The sequence below is a fragment of the Loxodonta africana genome, chromosome 2 (assembly GCF_030014295.1).
Source record: "Loxodonta africana isolate mLoxAfr1 chromosome 2, mLoxAfr1.hap2, whole genome shotgun sequence".
NCBI classification, from domain to species: domain Eukaryota; kingdom Metazoa; phylum Chordata; class Mammalia; order Proboscidea; family Elephantidae; genus Loxodonta; species Loxodonta africana.
In genome coordinates this window covers 50,017,522-50,039,667 of record NC_087343.1, presented here as the reverse complement: position 1 = coordinate 50,039,667, position 22,146 = coordinate 50,017,522, and the positions used below count along the sequence as shown (strand labels likewise).

At 39.0% G+C, this 22,146-nt stretch overlaps 1 protein-coding gene across 2 annotated transcripts in view; it reads right to left on the bottom strand.

Moving 5' to 3' along the window:
- NNT (nicotinamide nucleotide transhydrogenase) overlaps positions 1-22,146 on the bottom strand; it is a 124,852-nt gene that overhangs the window by 3,416 nt on the left and 99,290 nt on the right. For both annotated transcript variants that reach the window (XM_010588132.2, XM_064271802.1), the window contains exon 20: positions 272-390. In XM_010588132.2, the coding sequence (XP_010586434.1) occupies positions 272-390 (119 nt within the window). The remainder of the gene's footprint in view (positions 1-271; positions 391-22,146) is intronic.

The following is a 22,146-nucleotide window of genomic DNA, read 5'->3' as shown; positions in this document are numbered from 1 at the left end:
CACTAAGCTGTACTGCACTGCTTCCCAGGAGCTCACCAGTCCTCCAGATCTTCTCAGAGAAACAAAATTTAGCCATGCTGCCTACAAATCTTTTGCACCTTATTCAATACTGTCTTTCACTTATTTAATTTTAACTGCATATTACACGATATGCAGGTATTCTTTATCTGACTGGAAGGTCTTCACTGACCCCAAGGTTTGTATCCTAAGTCTGGTATTGCTCTATTCACACTAAGAATATTTAAACTTCACCATTGCCCTCAACACTTACCTGGGAAATCATGGTTGATCTCATCCATCTCCAACACAATATCATATGGCACCCCAGCCTCAGCCAGCAGCACGTTAAGCTGACCAGGCATCCGGCCTGCAACTGGGTGAATTCCAAACCTAGACATGAAACACATGAACAGCTGGCCTTACTCGGTGGGCTGAAATGTGCAGAGACCTCAATATCACCTCCAAATCTGCACACGTTGTTCTTGGCACCTGTGTTTCTCCTGGTACTATCTGATCTCTACAGGCAGCAATAAAATTACTCCAGATACACGGTCAATCTACAAACATTAAAGTTGGAGATTCAATATCTAAGTATACAGAAACTATAACTTCCCTCAGGGGAAAAAAAATACAATTTTAGAACCACACTCTTCCACGTATACTTTAAGTGCAATAAACTTTCAACAACATTAATAAATAATGTCACCTCACATTTAATAAGCATTGTGTTCTCTCATGAAACTTCCTGATAAATCTTAAAATTTGAAAATGTATGTATGTCAACCCGGAATTAAATGTTTCCCTTGAAAAATCAACATTATTCCATGAAATGCATTTGGCTCCACATTCAACTTTAACCTTTATGTTCAAAGGTAGGAAAAAAAAAATACTGTCATATGCATGATATCAAAGGTCTGCACTCTTTCAGAGAGTAATATGAAGTAGTACTCCACAGAAGAAATGTGATGGTAAAACGCTGAAATGTTTAAAAGACAGGGCAAATAATACAAAAATCAGAGCACCATATTCTTATAAAGGCAAAGGAAACTGAAGCAAGTCAGAAATTTCAACCACAGACATAATGGAATATTTGAAGTCCTTTAATCCAACCTCTCTCCCACTGTGTCGATCTCTGTCTTTTCAGCACCAGGCACAGTGGGTTCCATAAAAAGTGACTGAGCGGACTTCCAGTTTCTGGTCCAACATGTAAAGGGCCTAGAAGTTGTTACTCCTATCCTCAAAATAACAAGAACAACAACAACAAAAAAAAACTGAACAAACTGAAAATCAGTAACTCTTCTTAGACCCAGCAGAGAACTGAGGTCACAAAGCAAACTGCCACCCCAAAAACTTGAAGGAAAGGCATTTACAGAGAATCACAGCTTACGAGGAACAGAAACAGCCACTGGAGCCAGCAACTGGTAGAAATACAGACAGTAACTGACTGGATACCAAGAGTGAAATGGCTTAAGAGAACTCCTGGGGGGTCTGCCTTAGGGGAGCCCCACACTATCTTGAGTTTTACCCTCCAGAAGCCCCATCGTGTTCTCAAAATAAAGATCGGGGTGGGGGGAAATCACCTCATGTTTCCCGGCAGGGAGAGAGAGAAGTTAACCGTTTTGAAATAACTCAGAGCATTCTGTTCTCTTTAACAAAGGCCTACCTGCACAGGAAACTACTTTACCAGAACCTAACCAACATGTGGAAACCTCGGTGGCATAGTGGTTAAGAACTACGGCTGCTAACCAATAGGTCGGCGGTTCAAACCTACCAGGCACTCCTTGGAAACCCTATGGGGCAGTTCTACCCTGTCCTATAGGGTTGCTATGAGGCGGAATCAACTCAACAGCAACTGGTAACCAACATATGGGAAGAGAAAACTCCAAGTCCAGCCCCCGCTAGCCTTTATGTATCATCTAACGTGGGAAAAGAAGTTGAGACGCACTAGTGAAGGTCAGAGCCCAGAGGTATAACCCACTAAAAGGCTGAGACCTAATCATAAGATTATAGAATGCTTCTCTCCCCTCATATCTTTTTTTAATTATTATTTTGTTGTTGAGAGCATACATAGTAAAACATACACCAAATGTAGTTTCTACATGTACAGTTCGGTGACATTAATTACATTCTTCAAGTTCTACAACCATTCTCGCACTACTTTTCTAAGTTGTTCCTCTGCCGTTAACATAAACTCAATGCCCCCTAAGGTTCCTATCTAATCTTTATAGTTGCTGTTGTCAGTTTGAACCCCTCTAGGTAAATCTTAAAAGAACATAATGTTCAAGGCAGACATTCTTTACTAGTTAAGCTAAACTATTGTTTGGTTTTAAAAAGACTTCAGAATATTTTGAGTTTAAGATTATCTCAGGGCAATAGATTCAGGGGTTCGTCCACCTTCCATGGCTCCAGAATGACTGGATTACATGCAAATTTGAAATTTGGTTCTACGTTTCCCCCCTTTTGATTAGGATTCTTCAATAGAATCTTTGATCAAAATGTTCACTAATGGTAGCTGGGCATCATCCAGTTCTGGTCTCATGGCAAAGGAGGCAGTTGTTCATGGTGGCAATGAGCCACACATTCTATATTCTCTTCATATTCCTGACTCTCCTTCTTCCTCTGTTTCTCCAGGCAAATAGAGACTAATTGTTGTACTTTGGATGGTGCTTGCAAGCTTTTAAGGCCAAAGTCACTACACAAACAAACTGGGAGGTAGAAAAGAAGCACTGAACACATTATTAGGCCAATTATACATATGTGGTCTTAGTAGCTTTTTTTTTTTTTTCGGCATTGTAAATATATCTATCAAACAACTTTTGCCAATTCAACTTTTTGTTGTTGTTAGATGTCACCAAGTTGGTTCTAACTCAAGCAACTATATGTACAACAGAACAAAAGACTGCCTGGCCCTGGGGCAGCCTCAAAATCATTGTTACGCTTGAGTCCCCTGTTGCAGCCACTGTGTCAATCCATCACCTTGAGGGTCTTACTCTTTTTTGCTGACCCTCTACTTTACCAAGCATGATGTCCTTCTCCAGGAATTGGACTTTCCTGATAACATATCTAAACATAAGACAAAGTCTCACCATCTTTGCTTCTAAGGAGCATTCTGGCTGTGTTTCTTGCAAGATGGATTTGTTCGTTCTTCTGACACTCGATGGTATATTCGATATTCTTCACAAACACCATAATTCAAATGCATCAGTTCTTCAGTCTTCCTTATTAATTGCCCAGCTTCCACATGCATATAAGACTATTGAAAATACCAAGGCTTGGGTCAGCTGCACCTTCATCCTCAATGTGACAGCTTTGCTTTAAAGAGATCTTTTGCAGCAGACTTGCCCAATGCAATTCATCTTTTCATTTCTTGACTGCTGCTTCCACAGGCATTGATAGTGGATGCAAGTTAAATTAAATCTTTGACAACTTCAATGTTTTTTCTGTTTATATGGTGTTGCTTATTGGTCCAGTTGTGAGTATTTTTGTTTTATTTATGTTGAAGTATAATCCCTACTGAAGGCTGTCATCTTTGATCTTTATCAGCAAGTGCTTCAAGTCCTCTTCACATCTGGCAAGCAAAGTTACGCCATCTATATATTGCAGGTTGTTAATGAGTCTTCCTCTAACCTTGATGCCACGTTCTTTTTCATGTAGTCCAGCTTCTCGGGATTATACGCTCAGCATACAGATTGAAAGGGTATGGTAAAAAGATACAACCCTGACACACACCTTTCCTGATTTTAAATTACCCGGTATCCCCTTGTTCTGTTCAAGCAACTGCCTCTTGGTCTATGTACAGGTTCCACATGAGCACAATTAAGTGTTCTGGAATTCCCATTCTTCACAATGTTATCCATAATTTGTTATGATCCACACAGCCAAATGCCTTTGCATAGTCAAGAAAACACAGGTAAACATCTTTCTGGTATTCTCTGCTTTCAGCCAGGATCCATCTGACATCAGCAATGATATCCGCGGTTCCAAGTCCTCTTCTGACTCTGACTTGAATTTCTAGCAGTTCCCTGTCAATGTACTGCTGCAGCCGCTTTTGAATGATATTCAGCAAAATTTTACTTGCATGTGATATTGTTCAATAATTTCCGCATTCTGTTGGATCGCCTATCTTTGGAATGGGAACAAATACGGATCTCTTATAGTCGGTTGGCCAGAAAGCTGTCTTTCAAATTTCATGGCATAGATGAGTAAGTGCTTCCAGCACTGCATCTGTTTATTGATATACAGCAACTGGTATTCCATCAGTTCCTGGAACCTTGTTTTTCACCAGTGCCTTCAGTGCAGCTTGGGCTTCTTCTTCAATACCATCGGTTCACGATTACATGCTATCTCCTGAAATCGTTGAACGTCGAGTAGTTCTTTTTGGTACAGTTATTCTATGTACTCCTTCCATCTTCTTTTGATGCTTCCTGCCTCATTCAATATTTTACCCATAGAATTGCTCAATATTGCAACTCAAGGCTTGAATTTTTTCTCTAGTTCTTTCAGCTTCAGAAGTGCTGAAAGGAGATCGGCAGGTCTTTCCTCTTAGTCAGTCTTAGTCTAGAAGCTCCACTGAAACTCGTCCACCATGAGTGAACCTGCTCACATTTGAATTACCAGTGGCATAGCTTCCAGCATTACAGTAACACGCAAACCACCACAGCACGACAAACTGACAGGCGAGTTGTAGACTGAACTTTTTACGAGTATACAACTTTGACAACACTTAAAATCATCAGCTGTGCCACCCTACCCTTAATCAGTGTGATTTTTCCATCATCGTTAACCCCCCTTGGACCTGTCCCTGCAATCCCTAGTAACCACTAATAAACTTTGGTCTCTATATATTTTCCTTCTGTTGTCTTTCTATATAAGTGAGGTCATACAATATTTTTCCCTTTGTGATTGACTTATTTCATTAAGCATAATGTCTTCAAGCTCCATCCATATTGTAGCATGTATCAAGATTTCATTTCTCTTACTGGTTTTGTACTATTCCATTGTATATATGTACTGCATTTTGTTCATCCACTCATCTGTTGATGGGCATTTAGGTTGTTTACACCCCTTGGCTATTGTGAATAGTAGTACTGCAAAGAACATTGGTATACAAGTCTCTGTTAGAATCTCTGCTTTCAAGTTTTTGGGTATACACCTAGGAGTATAATTGTTAGGTCACATGGTAGTTCTATTTTTAGTTTTTTTGAGGGAACCACCACAGTGTTTTCCACAGCAGCTGTACAATTTTGCATTCTCACCAGCAGTGAATAAGGGTTCCAACTTCCCCACATCCTCACCAACATTTTTTATTCTCTGTTTTGTTTTTAATCTTAGCCATCTTAGTGGGCATGGGAATTCCAGAACATTTAATCGTGCTCATGAGGAACCTGTACTTAGACCAAGAGGCAGTCATTCAAACAGAACAAGGGGATGCTGCATAGTTTAAAATCAGGAAAGGTGTGCGTCAGGGTTGCATCTTTTCAAAATACTTATTCAATTTGTATGCTGAGCATATAAATCTGTAAAGAAGGTGTGCTAAAATTTGTATAAAGGGGGCTGCTGGCATGCTTTGGCATTACCGCTAATATTATTGTTGTTGTGTTCCATCGAGTTGATTCCAACTCACAGTGATCCTAACGACAGGGTAGAACTGCTCCATAGGGTTTCCTAGGCTTTATGGGAGCAGATCACCAGGTCTTTTCTCCTGTGGAGCAGCTGTTGGGTTTGAACTGCTGACCTTTGGTTAGCAGCTGAGCACTTAACCACTGTGCCACTTTATTATGGCTAATACTGAGCCCTTAAGATGCATTACGCAATTTGCAGAACTTTTTAAATTAAATAATGTAGCTGGGATTCAAACTTAGGTCTTTCTGCCTCAAGAGTCTGAACTCTTACCTACTATGCAATGTAGTATACTCCAGTTATTTAAGAGGTATTTTTGTGTAATTAACAGCTCAGGTTAACCAGCTGTGAGATATCGGGCAAGTTACTTAACAACTGTATCTTAGAGTAGTTGTGAGATTGAACAAGTTATTACTTGTAAAGCATTTAGAACAATGCATGGCACATAGTAAGTGCTCAATAAATATTAGCTATTATTATAAGTCCATATCAGGTCATTGCATAGGAGAGATTTGAGAAATGCCTACTTATCTCTGCTGAATGGGTTAAATAAAGTGATAAAAAGCATATTCCATTTCAATAATCCAATTGACATTGTTCTTTGAAAATAAATGAGATCCCCAAGAAGTTTCAACAACGCTACATGCTATAAAATCAGGAACGTATTAAATATCTCCATGAACAAATAGACACAGAAAAAAATGCCTCTTGATGTGCACATTATCTACAAGGCAAAACCCTTATAAGTACCTTTCAAATGTAAGAAAGGTTGATTCTGCAAAATTATAAAGGTTAGTAAATGGAGTTAATTGTATAGCATGTGTTGTTAATAATTCACTGGTTGATTTTTCAGAAGTAGATCACCGTGGCTTTCTTCCTAGTCTGTCTTGGTCTGAAGTTCTGCTGAAACCTGTTCATCATCAAAGCAGCACACAAGCCTCCACCGACGGACAGGTGGTAGTTGCACTTGAGGTACACTGGCCAGAAATCAAAGCCAGGTCTCCCACAAGGAAGGCGAGAATTTTACCACTGAACTACCATTTTCCCTGATACATGTGAACCATCACACATCCATGATACATATTTGGAACTTCATAATAAAGACTGGTTCGGGTAAAAATCATCAGTGGATGTTCAATCTAGGGGGTAAGGTTTGAGAAAGATCAGGGTATCTGCTTGGTCTTAAAGAGAACTCAAAGTAGTTTGCTCCCGTTCCCTTATGCTTACCTCAACAGAGAAAAAAATTTAAAGATCTTTAGTGTTTTCTCTGATAACTACTTTAATGAAGACTGGTCAATAATCAGACAGAATGTAGTTGTTAGAAATATAGCCACCTATAGAGTGGCCATCTAAGGTACTCCACTGGTCTCACACCTTCAAGAGCAAGGGAGAATGAAGAAAACCAAAGACAGAGGGAAAGATTAGTCCAAAGGACTAATGGACCACAACTACCACGGCCTCCACCAGACTCAGTCCAGCACAACTAGATGGTGCCTGGCTACCACCACAGACTGCTCTGAGCTGGAGAAAAATATAGACAAAATTCTAACTCACAAAAAAAAAGACCAGACTTACCGGCCTGACAAAGACTAGAGAAAACCCAAGAGTATGGTCCCCGGATACTCTTTAGCTCAGTAATTAAGTCACTTCTGAATTTACACTTCAGCCAAAGATTTGAGAGGCCCATAAAACAAAACAAAACTAAAGGGGCACACCAGCCTAGGGGCAAGGACTAGAAGGCAGGAGGGGACAAGAAAGCTGGTAAAGGGGAACCCAAGGATGAAAAGGGAGAGCGCTGACATGTCATGGGGTTGTTACCCAACATCGTAAAACAATATGTGTACTAACTGTTTAATGAGAGGCTAGTCTATCCTGTAAACCTTCATCTACAGTATAATTAAAAAAAAAAAAAGAAATATAGCCACGTGTATACTTTGACTGGAAACCCCGGTGGCGTAGTGGTTAAGTGCTACAGCTGCTAACCAAAGGGTCAGCAGTTTGAATCCGCCAGGTGCTCCTTGGAAACTCTATGGGGCAGTTCTACTCTGTCCTATAGGGTCGCTATGAGTCGGGATCGACACGACAGCACTGGGTTTGGTTTTTGGTTTGGTATACTTTGACTGGAGCCCTGGCAGCACAGTGGTTAAGAGCTCGGCTGCCAACCAAAAGGTTGACAGTTCAAATCCTATAGGGAATCCTATAGGCATTTCTACTCTGTCCTATAGGGTCACTATGAGTCAGAATCAACTTGACGGCAATGGGTTTGGTTCTTTTGGGTTTATACTTTCATTAGTAGGCGTTTGATTAAACAGATGGAATCCATATTTCTCTGTTTTCTCCCCAGCTAATACTTTCCTGAAATATCTAAAGAAATAGGTTACCAGTGTTAATGGTCCAGATCTCAGCCAAGAACACCTTAAATTGCAATTGTAATTTATTATGTATTTTAACACACTGTTAAGTGTACACATGTACTGACAGAATATTATAACTCAGTGTTCTTCTAAATACCATATGACAGAGCTAAAATCACTGAAAATATGCCCCCCAAAAAGTCCAACGGCCTATAATTAAATTCTGGGGCCCTGATGTGATTTTTTTAATAATGAGAACAAAATAATTTCTAAGAGAACTCACCTTAAAATAGAAGATTTTAGTTTGAAAAACTCATTTCACTTTACACAGATTCTTAGTAATACATCTAAGATATAAAATTGCATTATTAAGTAGCTGATTTCAACTGTATCAATTTCAAATCAACATTCCAAACTAATGCAGATGGTTTTCCCCCCATTCACTAAAAGGTACTCTTACGTGTATCACTGACTAGACCCAATGATAAAATTAAATAACTAGATTTAGTTTAGTGAGTTACAGCCTAAAATAAACAGAGGGTACTTGGACAAGATTCAAGAGAAATACAAAATACCTAACAACTTAAAAAATAACATACTCTAATTTTTAAAAAATCAACTAGTTAGAAAAAAGGCAGAACTGTGATTTTCAAGCAGATCAAAAAAAAAAATGGAACCTGACCGCATATTCCTCATTTTCACAGAACAGAAGAAAAGAAAATGGTCTTCAAATGCAAAAAAAAAAAAAAAAGAATTAGAACTAAATTGCTTTAAAAATATGCTTTCCCTTTGTCTTCTTCACTAGAATACGCCACCATTCCCAGTTCCTTTGTGTGCCTTGTTATTTTTTTCTTGAAGCTAGACATCAGAATTTTACAAGGTATTGGCTTTCTCAATTCATCCAATTACATGGTGCTTTTGACATTTTTTTTTTTTTTTTTTGACAGCACCAATTTCTACAAGAAACGTTTAGGAGGTCACCATCTCCAGACAGTGATTGATATTGCCTCTGCCTCTCTGTGATATTTCCAGCTCAAGTCAGATCAAGGTTTCAGTTTTTCAGAGGTACCTGAACAGATCTGAAAACACACTAATCAATCAGGAAGGCACAGTCTTTAATCTTTGGGTTACCACTCCCTCCCCTGCTCTGTACCAGGAAAGTACGGAGTGAGGACACCCTGAACAGTCTGCCTGAGAAATCTGTGCATTTAGTTTCAGAGCCAGAGACCAGTGGCCCAACCCAGTGCAAAGGAGCTCCATGTGCAGGCTGTTGGTGCAGGGTGACTCCTGGTCCACTGGGGCCATCCCTCTGCTGTGCTGGGTGGGGAGAGGTGGGGTACCCTATACAGTCCATCCAGGAGATCTGTGCTTTTTGTCTCAGAGCCAGAGATCAGGGCCCTTCCCAGTGTACAGGAGATAGAAGAACAAAGTAGGGGGGCTGATACTTCCTGATCTCAAAACATTACAAAGTTATCAGAGTCCAAACAGTCTGGTACTGGTATAATGATAGATATAGATCAATGCAACAGAATTTAGAGTCCAGAAATAAACACAAACATCCACAGTCAAATGATTTTTGACAAGTGTGCTAAGTCCATCCAATGGGGAAATAATAGTTTCTTTAATAAATAGTGCTAGGATACCTGAATTTTCACAAACAAAAGAATGAAACTGACCCCATACATCACATCATATACAAAAACCACCTCAAAATGGATCAGATACCTAAATTTAAGAGCTAAAACCATAAAACTCTTAGAAGAAAATATGAGTAATGCTTCAGGACCTAGTTTTTAACAATAGATTCTTAGATGACACTGAAAGCATGAGCCACAAAAGACAAAATAGATAAGTAAGACCTCATCAAAATTAAAAACTTCTGCTCATCAAAGGACTTTATCAACAAAGTGAAGAGACAAGCTACAGACTGTGAGAGAAATTCTGGGAACCATATATCTAATATGTGTTTAATATTGAGAATATATAAAAAGTTGTACAACTTAACGATAAAAAGACAGATCTACCAAAAATGAGCAAAGGATATGAACAGACATTTCACCAATGAAGAAATACAAATGGCCAACAAGTACATGAAAAGATGCTCAACGTCATTAAACCAAAAATACGAAATGCATTGCCATATCGAGCCGATTCCAACTCATAACAACCCTAAAAGACAGAGTAGGTTTTCTAGGCTGCAATCTTTACAAAAGCAGACTGCCACATCTTTCTCCCATAGAGCAACTGGTGGGTTCAAACCACTGACTTTCTGATTAGCATCTGAGCACTAAACCACTGTGTGTCACCACGGCACCTTTTCAATGTCATTGCTGTTGTCACGTGCCGTCGAGTCGGTTCCAACTCATAGCGACCCCATGCACAACAGAACAAAACACTCCCCGGTCCTGCACCATCCTTAAAATCGTTGTTATGCTTCAGCTCATTGTTGCAGCCACTGTGTCAATCCACCTCGTTCAGGGTCTTCCTCTTTTCCACTGACCCTGTTCTCTGCCAAGCATGATGTCCTTCTCCAGGGACTGATCCCTCCTGACAACAAGTCCAAGTATGTAACACGCAGTCTCGCCATCCTTGCTACTAAGGAGCATTCTGGTTGTACTTCTTCTAAGACAGATTTGTTCATTCTTTTGGCAGTCCACAGTATATTCAATATTCTTCGCCAACACCACAATTCAAAGGAGTCAATTCTTCTTCAGTCTTCCTTGTTCATTGTCCAGCTTTCACATGCATATGATGCGATTGAAAATATCATGGCTTGGGTCAGGCGCACCTCAGTCTTTAAAGTGACATCTTTGCTCTTCAACACTTTAAAGAGGTCCTTTGCAGCAGATTTACCCAATGCAATGCGTCTCCTGATTTCTTGACTGCTGCTTCCATGGCTGTTGATTGTGGATCCAAGTAAAATGAAATCCTTGACAACTTCAATCTTTTCTCTGTTTATCATGATGTTGCTCATTGGTCAGCAAGCAAGGTTGTGTCATCTGCATAACGCAGGTTGTTAATGAGTCTTCCTCCAATCCTGATGCCTCGTTCTTCTTCATATAGTCCAGCTTCTCATATTATTTACTCAGCATACAGAGTGAATGGGTATGGTGAAAGAACACAATCCTGATGCACACCGTTCCTGACTTTAAAACAATCAGTATCCCCTTGTTCTGTCCAAACAACTGCCTCTTGATCTATCAATTAAGTGTTCTGGAATTCCCATTCTTTGCAATGTTATCCGTAATTTGTTATGATCCATGCAGTCGAATGTCTTTGCATAGTCAATAAAACACAGGTAAACATCCTTCTGGTATTCTCTGTTTTCAGCCAGGATCCATCTGATATCAGCAATGATATCCCTGGTTGCACGTCCTCTTCTGAAACCGGCCTGAATTTCTGGTGGTTCCCTGTCGATACGCTGTTACAGCTGTTTTTGAATGATCTTCAGCAAAATTTTGCTTGCGTGTGATATTAATGATATTGTTCTATAATTTCCACACTTGGTTGAATCACCTTTCTTGGGAATAGGCATAAATATGGATCTCCGGCATTGTTTCTATCACCAAGGTCATATTTTCCAACTACTAATCCTTCTTCTTTGTTTCTAACTTTCGCATTCCAATCACCAGTAATTATCAATGCATCTTGACTACATGTTTGATCAAGTTCAGACTACAGCAACTGATAAAAATCTTCTATTTCTTCATCTTTGGCCCTAGCGGTTGGTGCATAAATTTCAATTATAGTCGTATTAACTGGTCTTCCTTGTAGGCGTATGGATATTATCCTATCACTGACAGCGCTGTACTTCAGGATAGATCTTGAAATGTTCTTTTTGAACATTCCTCTTCAAGCTGTCATTCCCAGCATTGTAGACTATATGATTGTCCAATTCAAAATGGTCAGTACCAGTCCATTTCAGCTCACTAATGCCTAGCATATCAATGTTTATGCATTCCATTTCATTTTTGATGATTTCCAATTTTCCTAGATTCATACTTCATACATTCAGGTTCCAATTATTAATGGATGTTTGCAGCTGTGTCTTCTCATTTTGAGTCGTGCCATATCAGGAAATGAAGGTCCCGAAAGCTTTACTCCATCCACGTCGCTAAGGTCAACTCTACTTTGAGGAGGCAGCTCTTCCCCAGTCATCTTTTGAGTGCCTTCCAACCTGAGGGGCTCATCTTCCAGCACTGTATCAGACAATGTTCCGCTGCTATTCATAAGGTTTTCACTGGCTAATACTTTTCAGAGGTAGACTGCCACGTCCTTCTTCCTAGTCTTCGTCTGAAAACTCAGCTGAAACCTCTCCTCCATGGGTGACCCTGCTGCTGTCTGAATACCAGTGGCACAGCTTCCAGCATCACAGCAACATGCAAGCAGTGCAACAAACTGACAGACACGTGGGGGTTCAATGTCATTAACCCAACCCACCGCCATAGAGTCAAGGACAGTGCAAATCAAAACCACCATGAGATTATCACTTCACACCTAGTAAGATGGCTATAATTAAAAACACAAAAAACAACAGGTGTTGGCAAGGATGTGGTGGAATTGGAACCCTCATCCATTGCTGATGGGATTGTAAACTGGTACAGACACTGTAGAAACATTTTGGCAGTTTCTCAAAAAGTTAAACATAGAATTACAGTATGATCTAGCAATTCCACTAAGTATATACCCAAAAGAATTGAAAGCAGAAGTACAAATATCCGTACTCCAGTGTTCACTACAGCACGATTCACAATACCAAAAAGTAGAAACACTCTAAATGTCCATCAACAGACAAATGGATAAATAAAATGTGGTACGTATGTACAATGGAATATTGCTCAGTCATAAAGAAAAACGAAGTTCTGATACATATGCTACAACATAGATGAATCTTGAAAACATTATACTGAATGAAATAAGTCAGTCACAAAAGGATAAAGGTTGTATGATCCCACACATATAAAATATCAGGAACAGGTGAGTGAACAGAGAATGAAGTTTGTTAGTGGTTACCAAGGGCATGCAGGAGGGGAAAAGGTGCACTCATTGTTTAGGAGACAGTAAGCTTCTGTTAAGGGAGATAGAAAAATTTGGAAACAAATAATGGTGATGGTTGAACAACATGATAAGCATAAATAATGTCACTGAATTACACATGTGAAGAGCATTGAAATGGCAAATGTTGTTACATATATTATGCTGAGCTGTATGCTTATAATTTGTGTGCTTTACTGTTTATATGCACTATACCTCAATAAAAAAAAAATTTTTTTTTCTCTGTTAACAATTGAAAACAAATACCTTACGTAGGCAAAGTTTCAGGCTATTTTCTGTGGGTCGAGTAGGCAGAGGATCATTAACAGGAGTTGATATACCAACCACCACTTCTATCCAATATGGATTCAAGAGTATTTTTACATACAACTGCAAAGGATGGATGGCAGTGAATGTGATCAAGACAGTTACAGCAGCTGAGACAGCCCTTCATTTATGGGAGGTGGAAGAGGGATCTCAACGAATGGTCTTAACCACTAGAAAGAGAGAGACACAGCTTAGGTGGAACCCAGAATTTACAGAACCACTACATAGTATTGCTTTATCTCAACCCTATAGTGCTTATTGCCACTAATAGCTCATTTGTGCTCTTTTGAGATGTCAGTAGTCTTCTTGGACACCAAAAATTTCTCCTAATCTCCCAATCCTTCTGATTAGCAATAAGTATCTCCTGCTTCCCCAAGGACCCTTCCTCTTCCCAAAACCTGGTTGGTGCTGCTTAAGAAAGACTGAGAGCTACTACTGTACTGCATGACATTTAAGGCATATATTAGTTTCCTATGGCTGCTGTAGCAAATTACCACAAACTTAGTGGCTTAAAACAATGTTTATTATATTACAGTTCTGGAGGTCAGAAGTCTGAAATCACTTTCACTAGGCTAAAATCAAGGTGTCAGCAGAGATGCAACCCTTTTGGAGGCTCTAGGAGTGAGTCTATTCCTTGTCTTTTCCAGCTTCGAGAGGCTGCCTGCATTCCTTGGCTCATGGCCACATCACTAAGCCTCTGCTTTCATTGTTCCATTTCCTTCTCTGGCTTCAACCTTCCTGCCTCCCTCTTACAAGGACCCGTGTGATTACACTGAGCCCACCCAGATAATCCAGGATAATCTCTCCACCTCAAAATCCTTAACTTAATCACATCTGCAAAGGTAACATATTCACAGGTTTTGGGGATTACCATGTGGGCACCTTTGGGGAGCCATTGTTCAGCCTACCACAAGCTCCGTTTCCAGTCCTAAAACCACATGAACTATTCTAAAGGATTTTTGTTTTAGCTGAATAACCCAATATACACTTTGTGATTTATTTTTAGATTGCAATTTCTGTACCACTCTTTGATTCCAGCATTTTTTTGTCTGATTTTAATTTATTTGTTTTTAATGCTAACTTAGTCTATCTTTAAATTAATATACCTGCTTATCATCTTATGGTTTAAAAACTGAAGCATCATGGACCAATTAGAAATCACAGATCTGTAAATGTATTAGTTATTATTATAAGTATTTTGATTAATTGCAGACTGCATGAAGATAACATTTCTGTTGAGCTACTTGTGAGGGGTAATCACCAAGCTAACCAAAATGTTATACCAAATATCTCAAAGGACAGATCACTTTATGTCTGTTTGTGTAACAATTTATTAGACCAAACTTCAGACTCCAAGGTTGGAGAAAAACACATGGAAGATTAATGTAACAGAATGCCAATATTTTGAGAGAAATAACAGAACATACTCATTTGTAGAGCTATATATGTGTACACTGACGAGTCAATATGAGTTTGTAACAACTCTGGCCCATGTAACTGGCTAATCCTCAAAGTATGTATTAAAATTAATTACATCAGACATTGGTTGGCCATGATTGCCAATTTCCAAGTACTAATGGCCAAAGCTTATCAATGTTCCATCATCACATGAAGAATATCCAGGATTCCAACAAGAAAAGCTGACCAGCCTCTTAGTTCTTCCCTTTGAACCACGAAAATTATCATTATTATGCACATGCTTAAGAAAAGAGAGTCATCTGTCCCTGACCATGACAAGATTCTACAGACGGAAAATAACTGCTAAAATGAGGTCACGGAAAGATCTTTGTTTATGTAACTCTTCCTTACCATACTGCACCATAACAAATGGTTAACATGACTGTGCTCTCCAAACTGGGAGCTCCTTGAGTACATGAATCATGCGTTATTTATCAGTTCCCATCTTACCAGACACTGTACTACAGGGTTTCAGTTAAAGGGACGGAAGGAGAGAAGAGAAGAAAGGAGTTGAAACAATATCATGTGCTTTATAAGGTATATTGACATAAACTTTGTGTCTCTTTTTAGAGAAAGAATTTAGGGAAGTTGCAGTTAAGAGCTCTAGAGTGACACTACCTGCCTTTGAACGATTTATTTCTGTGTGTAGGAGCCCTGATGGTACAATGATTAAGCAGTGAACTGCTAACAGAGAGGGTGGCAGTTCAAATCCAACAGCCACTCATGGGAGAAAGATGTGGCAATCTACTTCCACAAAGATTTACAGCCTTGGAAACCCTGTGGGGCAGTTCTACTCTGTCCTATAGGGTCACTTGAGTCAGAATCAACTCAAGGGCAATAGGATTTCTGTGTATCTCTATTTCCTCACGTGTACAATGGAAATAATAATAAAACCTCTTCAGAAGGTTATTACAAGATTTAAATGAGATAGTTCATATAAAGGCTATTCATAAGCACTTTAGACCAATTCCTGGCACATATATGTACATACAAATAAATAAAAGCTGCAATTATACTGTTCTTTTCAAAGATATTTTTAATACAAATACTTATCTGTATTTTTAAAATAAATATTAATTTTAATAATCATTTTATATGCCAAAAAGCATACATTTTCACATTAAAACAAATGTTGGTTTAATGTCACCATTTTCTAGGTTGGTTTTCTCATTTTTACCTTGAAATCCCAGTAAGAATCAATACAGTCCAATAAAAGCCAGAATTTATTTGTACTCACAACTACATCAAATATCTAGAAAGATGCTAAGCCAAGATGGCGGAACAGACAGAAGCTTCTGGCTAGCCCTGTTTATAATAAAGACCCGAAAAAACAAGTGAAACGAGTATATTTGTGACAAGCTGGGAGCCCTGAGCATCAAAGGCAAGCTTAGACAAAGAACTGAGGGGCAGGGGGAGGAAGAGACCATTCAGAAGTGGAGAGGAGATACCGGACCTGAATCGCGAGGAACCCTCAGGCACCATTCCCGGAGCAGCGGCACCGGCGGGCTGGTACTAGCGTTCGCCTGCAGTTTCCTCAGGAAGAAGCAGCCAGCCGCACAGCCTACTCACACCTCCGGAGTCTGAGAAAAACGGCGCTCTCGGCAAAAGCTAAGCGCTCTCGGCAAAAGCTAAGTACTTGCGTATTTTTCACCGTGCCCCTCCTCTCCCATGCCCAAGCCGGCTTCAGCAGCTGATTCCCTGGGCCTGAGATAGGCCGTGGTGAGCACCTAGAGCCATCCTCCCAGCCTTGGGGAGGGAAAAAGTTTGCAATTGGGCAGAAAAGATAATTTGCTAGCTCCATTAACCAAGGGAGCTCAGGACAGAAGCAGCTCCTGTCCAGGCATAAACCGTCCATGGACCTTGGGCACCTTTCCCTTCTGCATGGACCTGTGTGGGCCTATTTCAGGAGAATGGGCCCTTGTTGGCAAACTCCAACCATTTCAGCTGTACGGTGGAGAGGTGGGTGTTTGACGTTTGACATTGCTTTGCCTACTAAACAAGGTCCTCACCTATCCACAACAGGGACCTAAGGACTGGTAGCTCAACTCAGGTCATTGAGCCACCTGCAACAGGGGTCCAAAGATAACTGGTGTCTCCCAGTCCTTACTACCAAAAACTTTGGATGCCCATGGTCCCTCTGCAGAACCCGCCAAGCAGCATGGTCTAGGGAACAGGGACACATTTTCCTCAGAGACACTCAGGAGTCAGTTCTCAGCCCCCTGACTTGCTCAGAGTGTAATCCCCTGCTGCAACCAGATACCGGTATATACACCAATCACCCCTGCCCCTCTAAGACTGTAGGGCAGAGCCTGTACCACACACTTGATGATCAGCTACCTGGAAACCTGAGCTGAATTCATACAAGAAAACTGAATGGACTCCTAGACTGATATACCTAATAACAGCTCTAGCCAGCTGGGGACAGGACATCAGAGCTCCAAAGGGAAAAACAATCAAGCTAGCTCACTTAAGCAACCCATAGGGGTATACCAAAACAAAACAAAGCAAGCAGCTATGACACAGTAAGCAAGCATAAACTAATATGATAACTTATAGATGGCTCAGAGACAACACTCAATATCAAGTCACATAAAGAAACAGACCATGATCACCTCAACAGGCTCTCAACACAAAGAATCCAGGGATCTTCTAGATGAAAGTGCACTCCTGGAATTACCAGATGCAGAATACAAAAGTTTAATATACAGAACCCTTCAAGACATCAGGAAGGAAATGAGGCAATATGCAAAACAGGCCAAGGAACACACAGATAAAGCAATTGAAGAAATTGGAAAGATTATTCAGGAACATAATGCAAAGTTTAAAAAGCTGGAAAAACCCATAGACAGACAGCAATTAGAAATTCAGAAGATTAACAACAAAATTACAGAATTAGACAACTCAATAGAAAGTCAGAGGAGCAGAATTGAGCAAGTAGAAGCTAGAATTTCTGAACTCGAAGATAAATCACATAGCACTCACTGAAGAAAAATCAGATAAAAGAATTAAAAAAAATGAAAAAACCTTAAGAATCATGTGTGACTCTACCAAGAGAAATAACCTACGAGTGATTGGAGTACCAGAACAAGGTGGGATAACAGAAAATACAGAGAGAATTGTTGAAGATTTGTTGGCAGAAAACTTCCCTGATATTGTGAAAGATGAAAAGATATCTATCCAAGATGCTCATCGAACTCCAAATAAGGTAGATCTTAAAAGAATGTCACCAAGACATATTATAATCAAACTTGCCAAAACCAAAGATAAAGAGAGTTATAAGAGCAGTGACGGATAAACAAAAAGTCACCTAAAAAGGAGAGCCAATAAGAATAAGCTTGGACTACTCGGCAGAAACCATGCAGGCAAGAAGTCAACGGGGTGACATATTTAAAAAATTGAAGGAAAAAAATTGCCTGCCAAAAATCATATATCCAGCAAAACTGTTTCATAAATATGAAGGTGAAATTAAGACACTTTCAGATAAACACAAGTTTAGGGAATTTGTAAAAACCAGACCAAAACTATAAGAAGTACTAAAGGGAGTTCTTTGGTTAGAAAATCAATGATATCAGGTATCAACCCAAGACTAGGACACTGGGCAGAGCAACCAGAAGTCAACCCAGACAGGGAAATCCAAAAAAACAAAGCAAGATTATTAAAAAAAAAAGCTCAAAACAGGGTAATAGTGGTGTTATTATATAAAAGAGGACAACATTAAAATAATAAAGAGGGACTAAGAAATGTAATCATACACCTTCCATATGGAAAGGAAGATAAGGCGATACAAAAAAATAAAAGTTAGTTTTAAATTTAGAAAAATACAGGTAAATAATAAGGTAACCACAAAGGACACAAAATATCCTACTCATCAAAATAAAATACAAGGGAAAAATAGCAACTCAGCAGAAAAAAAAACAACAACAAACGTGACCAAAGGACAATATATAAAGAAAATCTACTCAACACATAAAATCGAATGGGAAAAAGAAAATGTCAACAACACACAAAAAAAGACATCAAAATGATAGTACTAAATTCATACCAATCCATAATTACCCTGAACGTAAATGGACTAAATGCACCAATAAAGAGACAGAGAGTGGCAGAATGGATTAAACAACAAGATCCATCTATAGGCTGCCTACAAGAGACACATCTTAGACTTAAAAACACAAACAAACTAAAACTCAAAGGATGGAAAAAAATATATCAAGCAAACAACAATCAAAAAAGAGCAGGAGTGGCAATATGAATTTCTGACAAAATAGACTTTAAAGTTAAATCCATCAGAAAGGATAAGGAAGGACTCTATATAATGATTAAAGGGACAATACCCCAAGAAGATATAACCATATTAAATATTTATGCACCCAATGACAGGGCTGCAAGATACATGAAACAAACTCTATCAGCATTGAAAAGTGAGATAGACAGCTCCACAATAATAGTAGGAGACTTCAACACAACACTTTCGGTAAAGAACGGGACATCCAGAAAGAAGCTCAATAAAGACACGAAAGATCTAAATGCCACAATCAACCAGCTTGACCTCGTAGACATATACAGAACACCCTACCCAACAGCAACCCAGTATACTTTCTTTTCTAGTGCACATGGAACATTCTCTAGAATAGACCACATATTAGGTCATAAAGCAAGCCTTGGCAAAATCCAAAACATTAAAATATTACAAAGCATCTTCTCTGACCACATGGCCATAAAAGTGGAAATCAATAAAAGAAAAAGCAGGAAAAAGAAATCGAACACTTGGAAACTGAACAATACCCTGCTCAAAAAGACTGGATTATAGAAGACATTAAGGATGGAGTAAAGAAATTCATAGAATCCAATGAGAATGAAAACACTTCCTACCAGAACCTCTGGCACACAGCAAAAGCAGTGCTCAGAGGTAAATTTATATCAATAAATGCACACATCCAAAACGAAGAAAGGGCCAAAATCAAGGAATTATCTCCACAACTTGAACAAATAGAAAGGTAGCAACAAAAGAAACCCACAGGCACCAGAAGAAAACAAATAATAAAAATTAGTGCTGAACTAAATGAAAGAGAAAACAGAAAAACAATTGAAAGAATTAACAAGACCAAAAGCTGGTTTTCTGAAAAAACAACAAAATTGATAAACCACTGGCCAAACTAACAAAAGAAAAACAGGAGAGAAAGCAAATAACCCGAATAAGAAATGAGATGGGTGATATTACAACAGACCCAACTGAAATTAAAAGAATCATATCAGACCACTATGGAAAACTGTACTCAAACAAATTTGAAAACCTAGAAGAAATGGATGAATTCCTAGAAACACACTACCTACCTAAACTAATACAAACGGAGGTAGAACAACTAAATAAACCCATAAAACATGAAGAGATTGGAAAGGTAATGAAAAAACACCCAAAAAAAAAAGCCCTGGTCCAGACGGCTTCACTGCAGAGTTCTACCAAACTTTCAGAAAAGAGTTGACACCACTGCTACTGAAGGTATTTCAGAGCATAGAAAAGGATGGAATACTACCCAACTCATTCTATGAAGCCACCATATCCCTGATACCAAAGCCAGGTAAAGACACCACAAGAAAAGAAAATTATAGACCTATATCCCTCATGAACATAGATGCAAAAATCCTCAACAAAATTCTAGCCAATAGAATTCAACAACGTATCAAAAAAATAATTCACCATGACCAAGTGGGATTCATACCAGGTATGCAGGGATGGTTCAACATTAGAAAAACAATTAATGTAATCCACCACATAAATAAAACAAAAGACAAGAATCACACGATTTTATCAATTGATGCAGAAAAGGCATTTGACAAAGTTCAACACTCATTCATGATATAAACTCTCAGCAAAATAGGAATAGAAGGAAAATTCCTCAACATAATAAAAGGCATTTATACAAAGCCAACAGCCAACATCACCCTAAATGGAGAGAGCCTGAAAGCATTCCCATTCAGATTGGGAACCAGACATGGATGCCCTTTATCACTGCTCTTTTTCAACATTGTGTTGGAGGTCCTAGCCAGGCCAATTAGGCTAGATAAAGAAATAAAGGGTATCCAAATTGGCAAGAAAGAAGTACAAGTATCTCTATTTGCAGATGACATGATCTTATACACAGAAAACCCTAATGAATCCTCAAGAGAACTACTGAAACTAATAGTTCAGCAGAGTATCGGGATACAAGATAAACATACAAAAATCAGTTGGATTCCTCTACACCAACAAAAAGAACATCGAAGAGGAAATCACCAAACCAATGTCAAGAAGCCCCCAAGAAGATAAAATACTTAGGCATAAATCTTGCCAGAGATGTGAAAGACTTATACAAAGAAAACTACAGTACACTTCTGCAAGAAACCAAAAGAGACTTACGTAAGTGGAAGAACATATATTGCTCGTGGATAGGAAGACTCTACATTATAAAAATGTCTACTCTACCAAAAGCAATGTATACATTTAATGCAATTCCAATCTAAATCCCAACGACAGTCTTTAATGAGATGGAGGATCAAATCACCAACCTCATATGGAAGGGAAAGAGGCCCCGGATAAATAAGACATTACTGATAAAGAAGAACCAAGTGGGAGGCCTCACACTACCTGATTTTAGAGCCTATTATACCACCACAGTATTCGAAACAGCCTGGTACTGGTACAACAACAGATACATGGACCAATGGAACAGAATAGAGAATCCAGACATAAATCCATCCACATATGAGCAACTGATACTTGACAAAGGCCCCAAAACAGTTAAATGGGGAAAAGACAGTCTTTTTAACAAACGGTGCTGGCATAACTGGATATTCATCTGCAAAAAAAATGGAACAAGACCCATACCTCACTCCATGCAAAAAAACTAACTCAAAATGGATCAAAGACCTAAATATAAAATCTAAAACGATAAAGATTATGGAAGAAAAAATAGGGGCAATGTTAGGAGCCCTAATACATGGCATAAACAGTATACAAAACATTATTATGAATGCAGAAGAAAAACTAGATAACTGGGAGCTCCTAAAAATCAAACACCTATGCTCATCCAAAGACTTCACCAAAAGAGTAAAAAGACTACCTACGGGCTGGGAAAAAGTTTTTAGCTATGACATTTCTGATCAGCACCTGATCTCTAAAACCTACATGATACTGCAAAAATTCAACTACAAAAAGACAACCCAATTAAAAAATGGGCAAAAGATATGAATAGATACTTCCCTAAAGAAGACATTCAGGTAGCTAACAGATACATGAGGAAATGTTCACCATCATTAGCCATTAGAGAAACACAGATCAAAACTACAATGAGATTTCATCTCACTCCAACAAGGC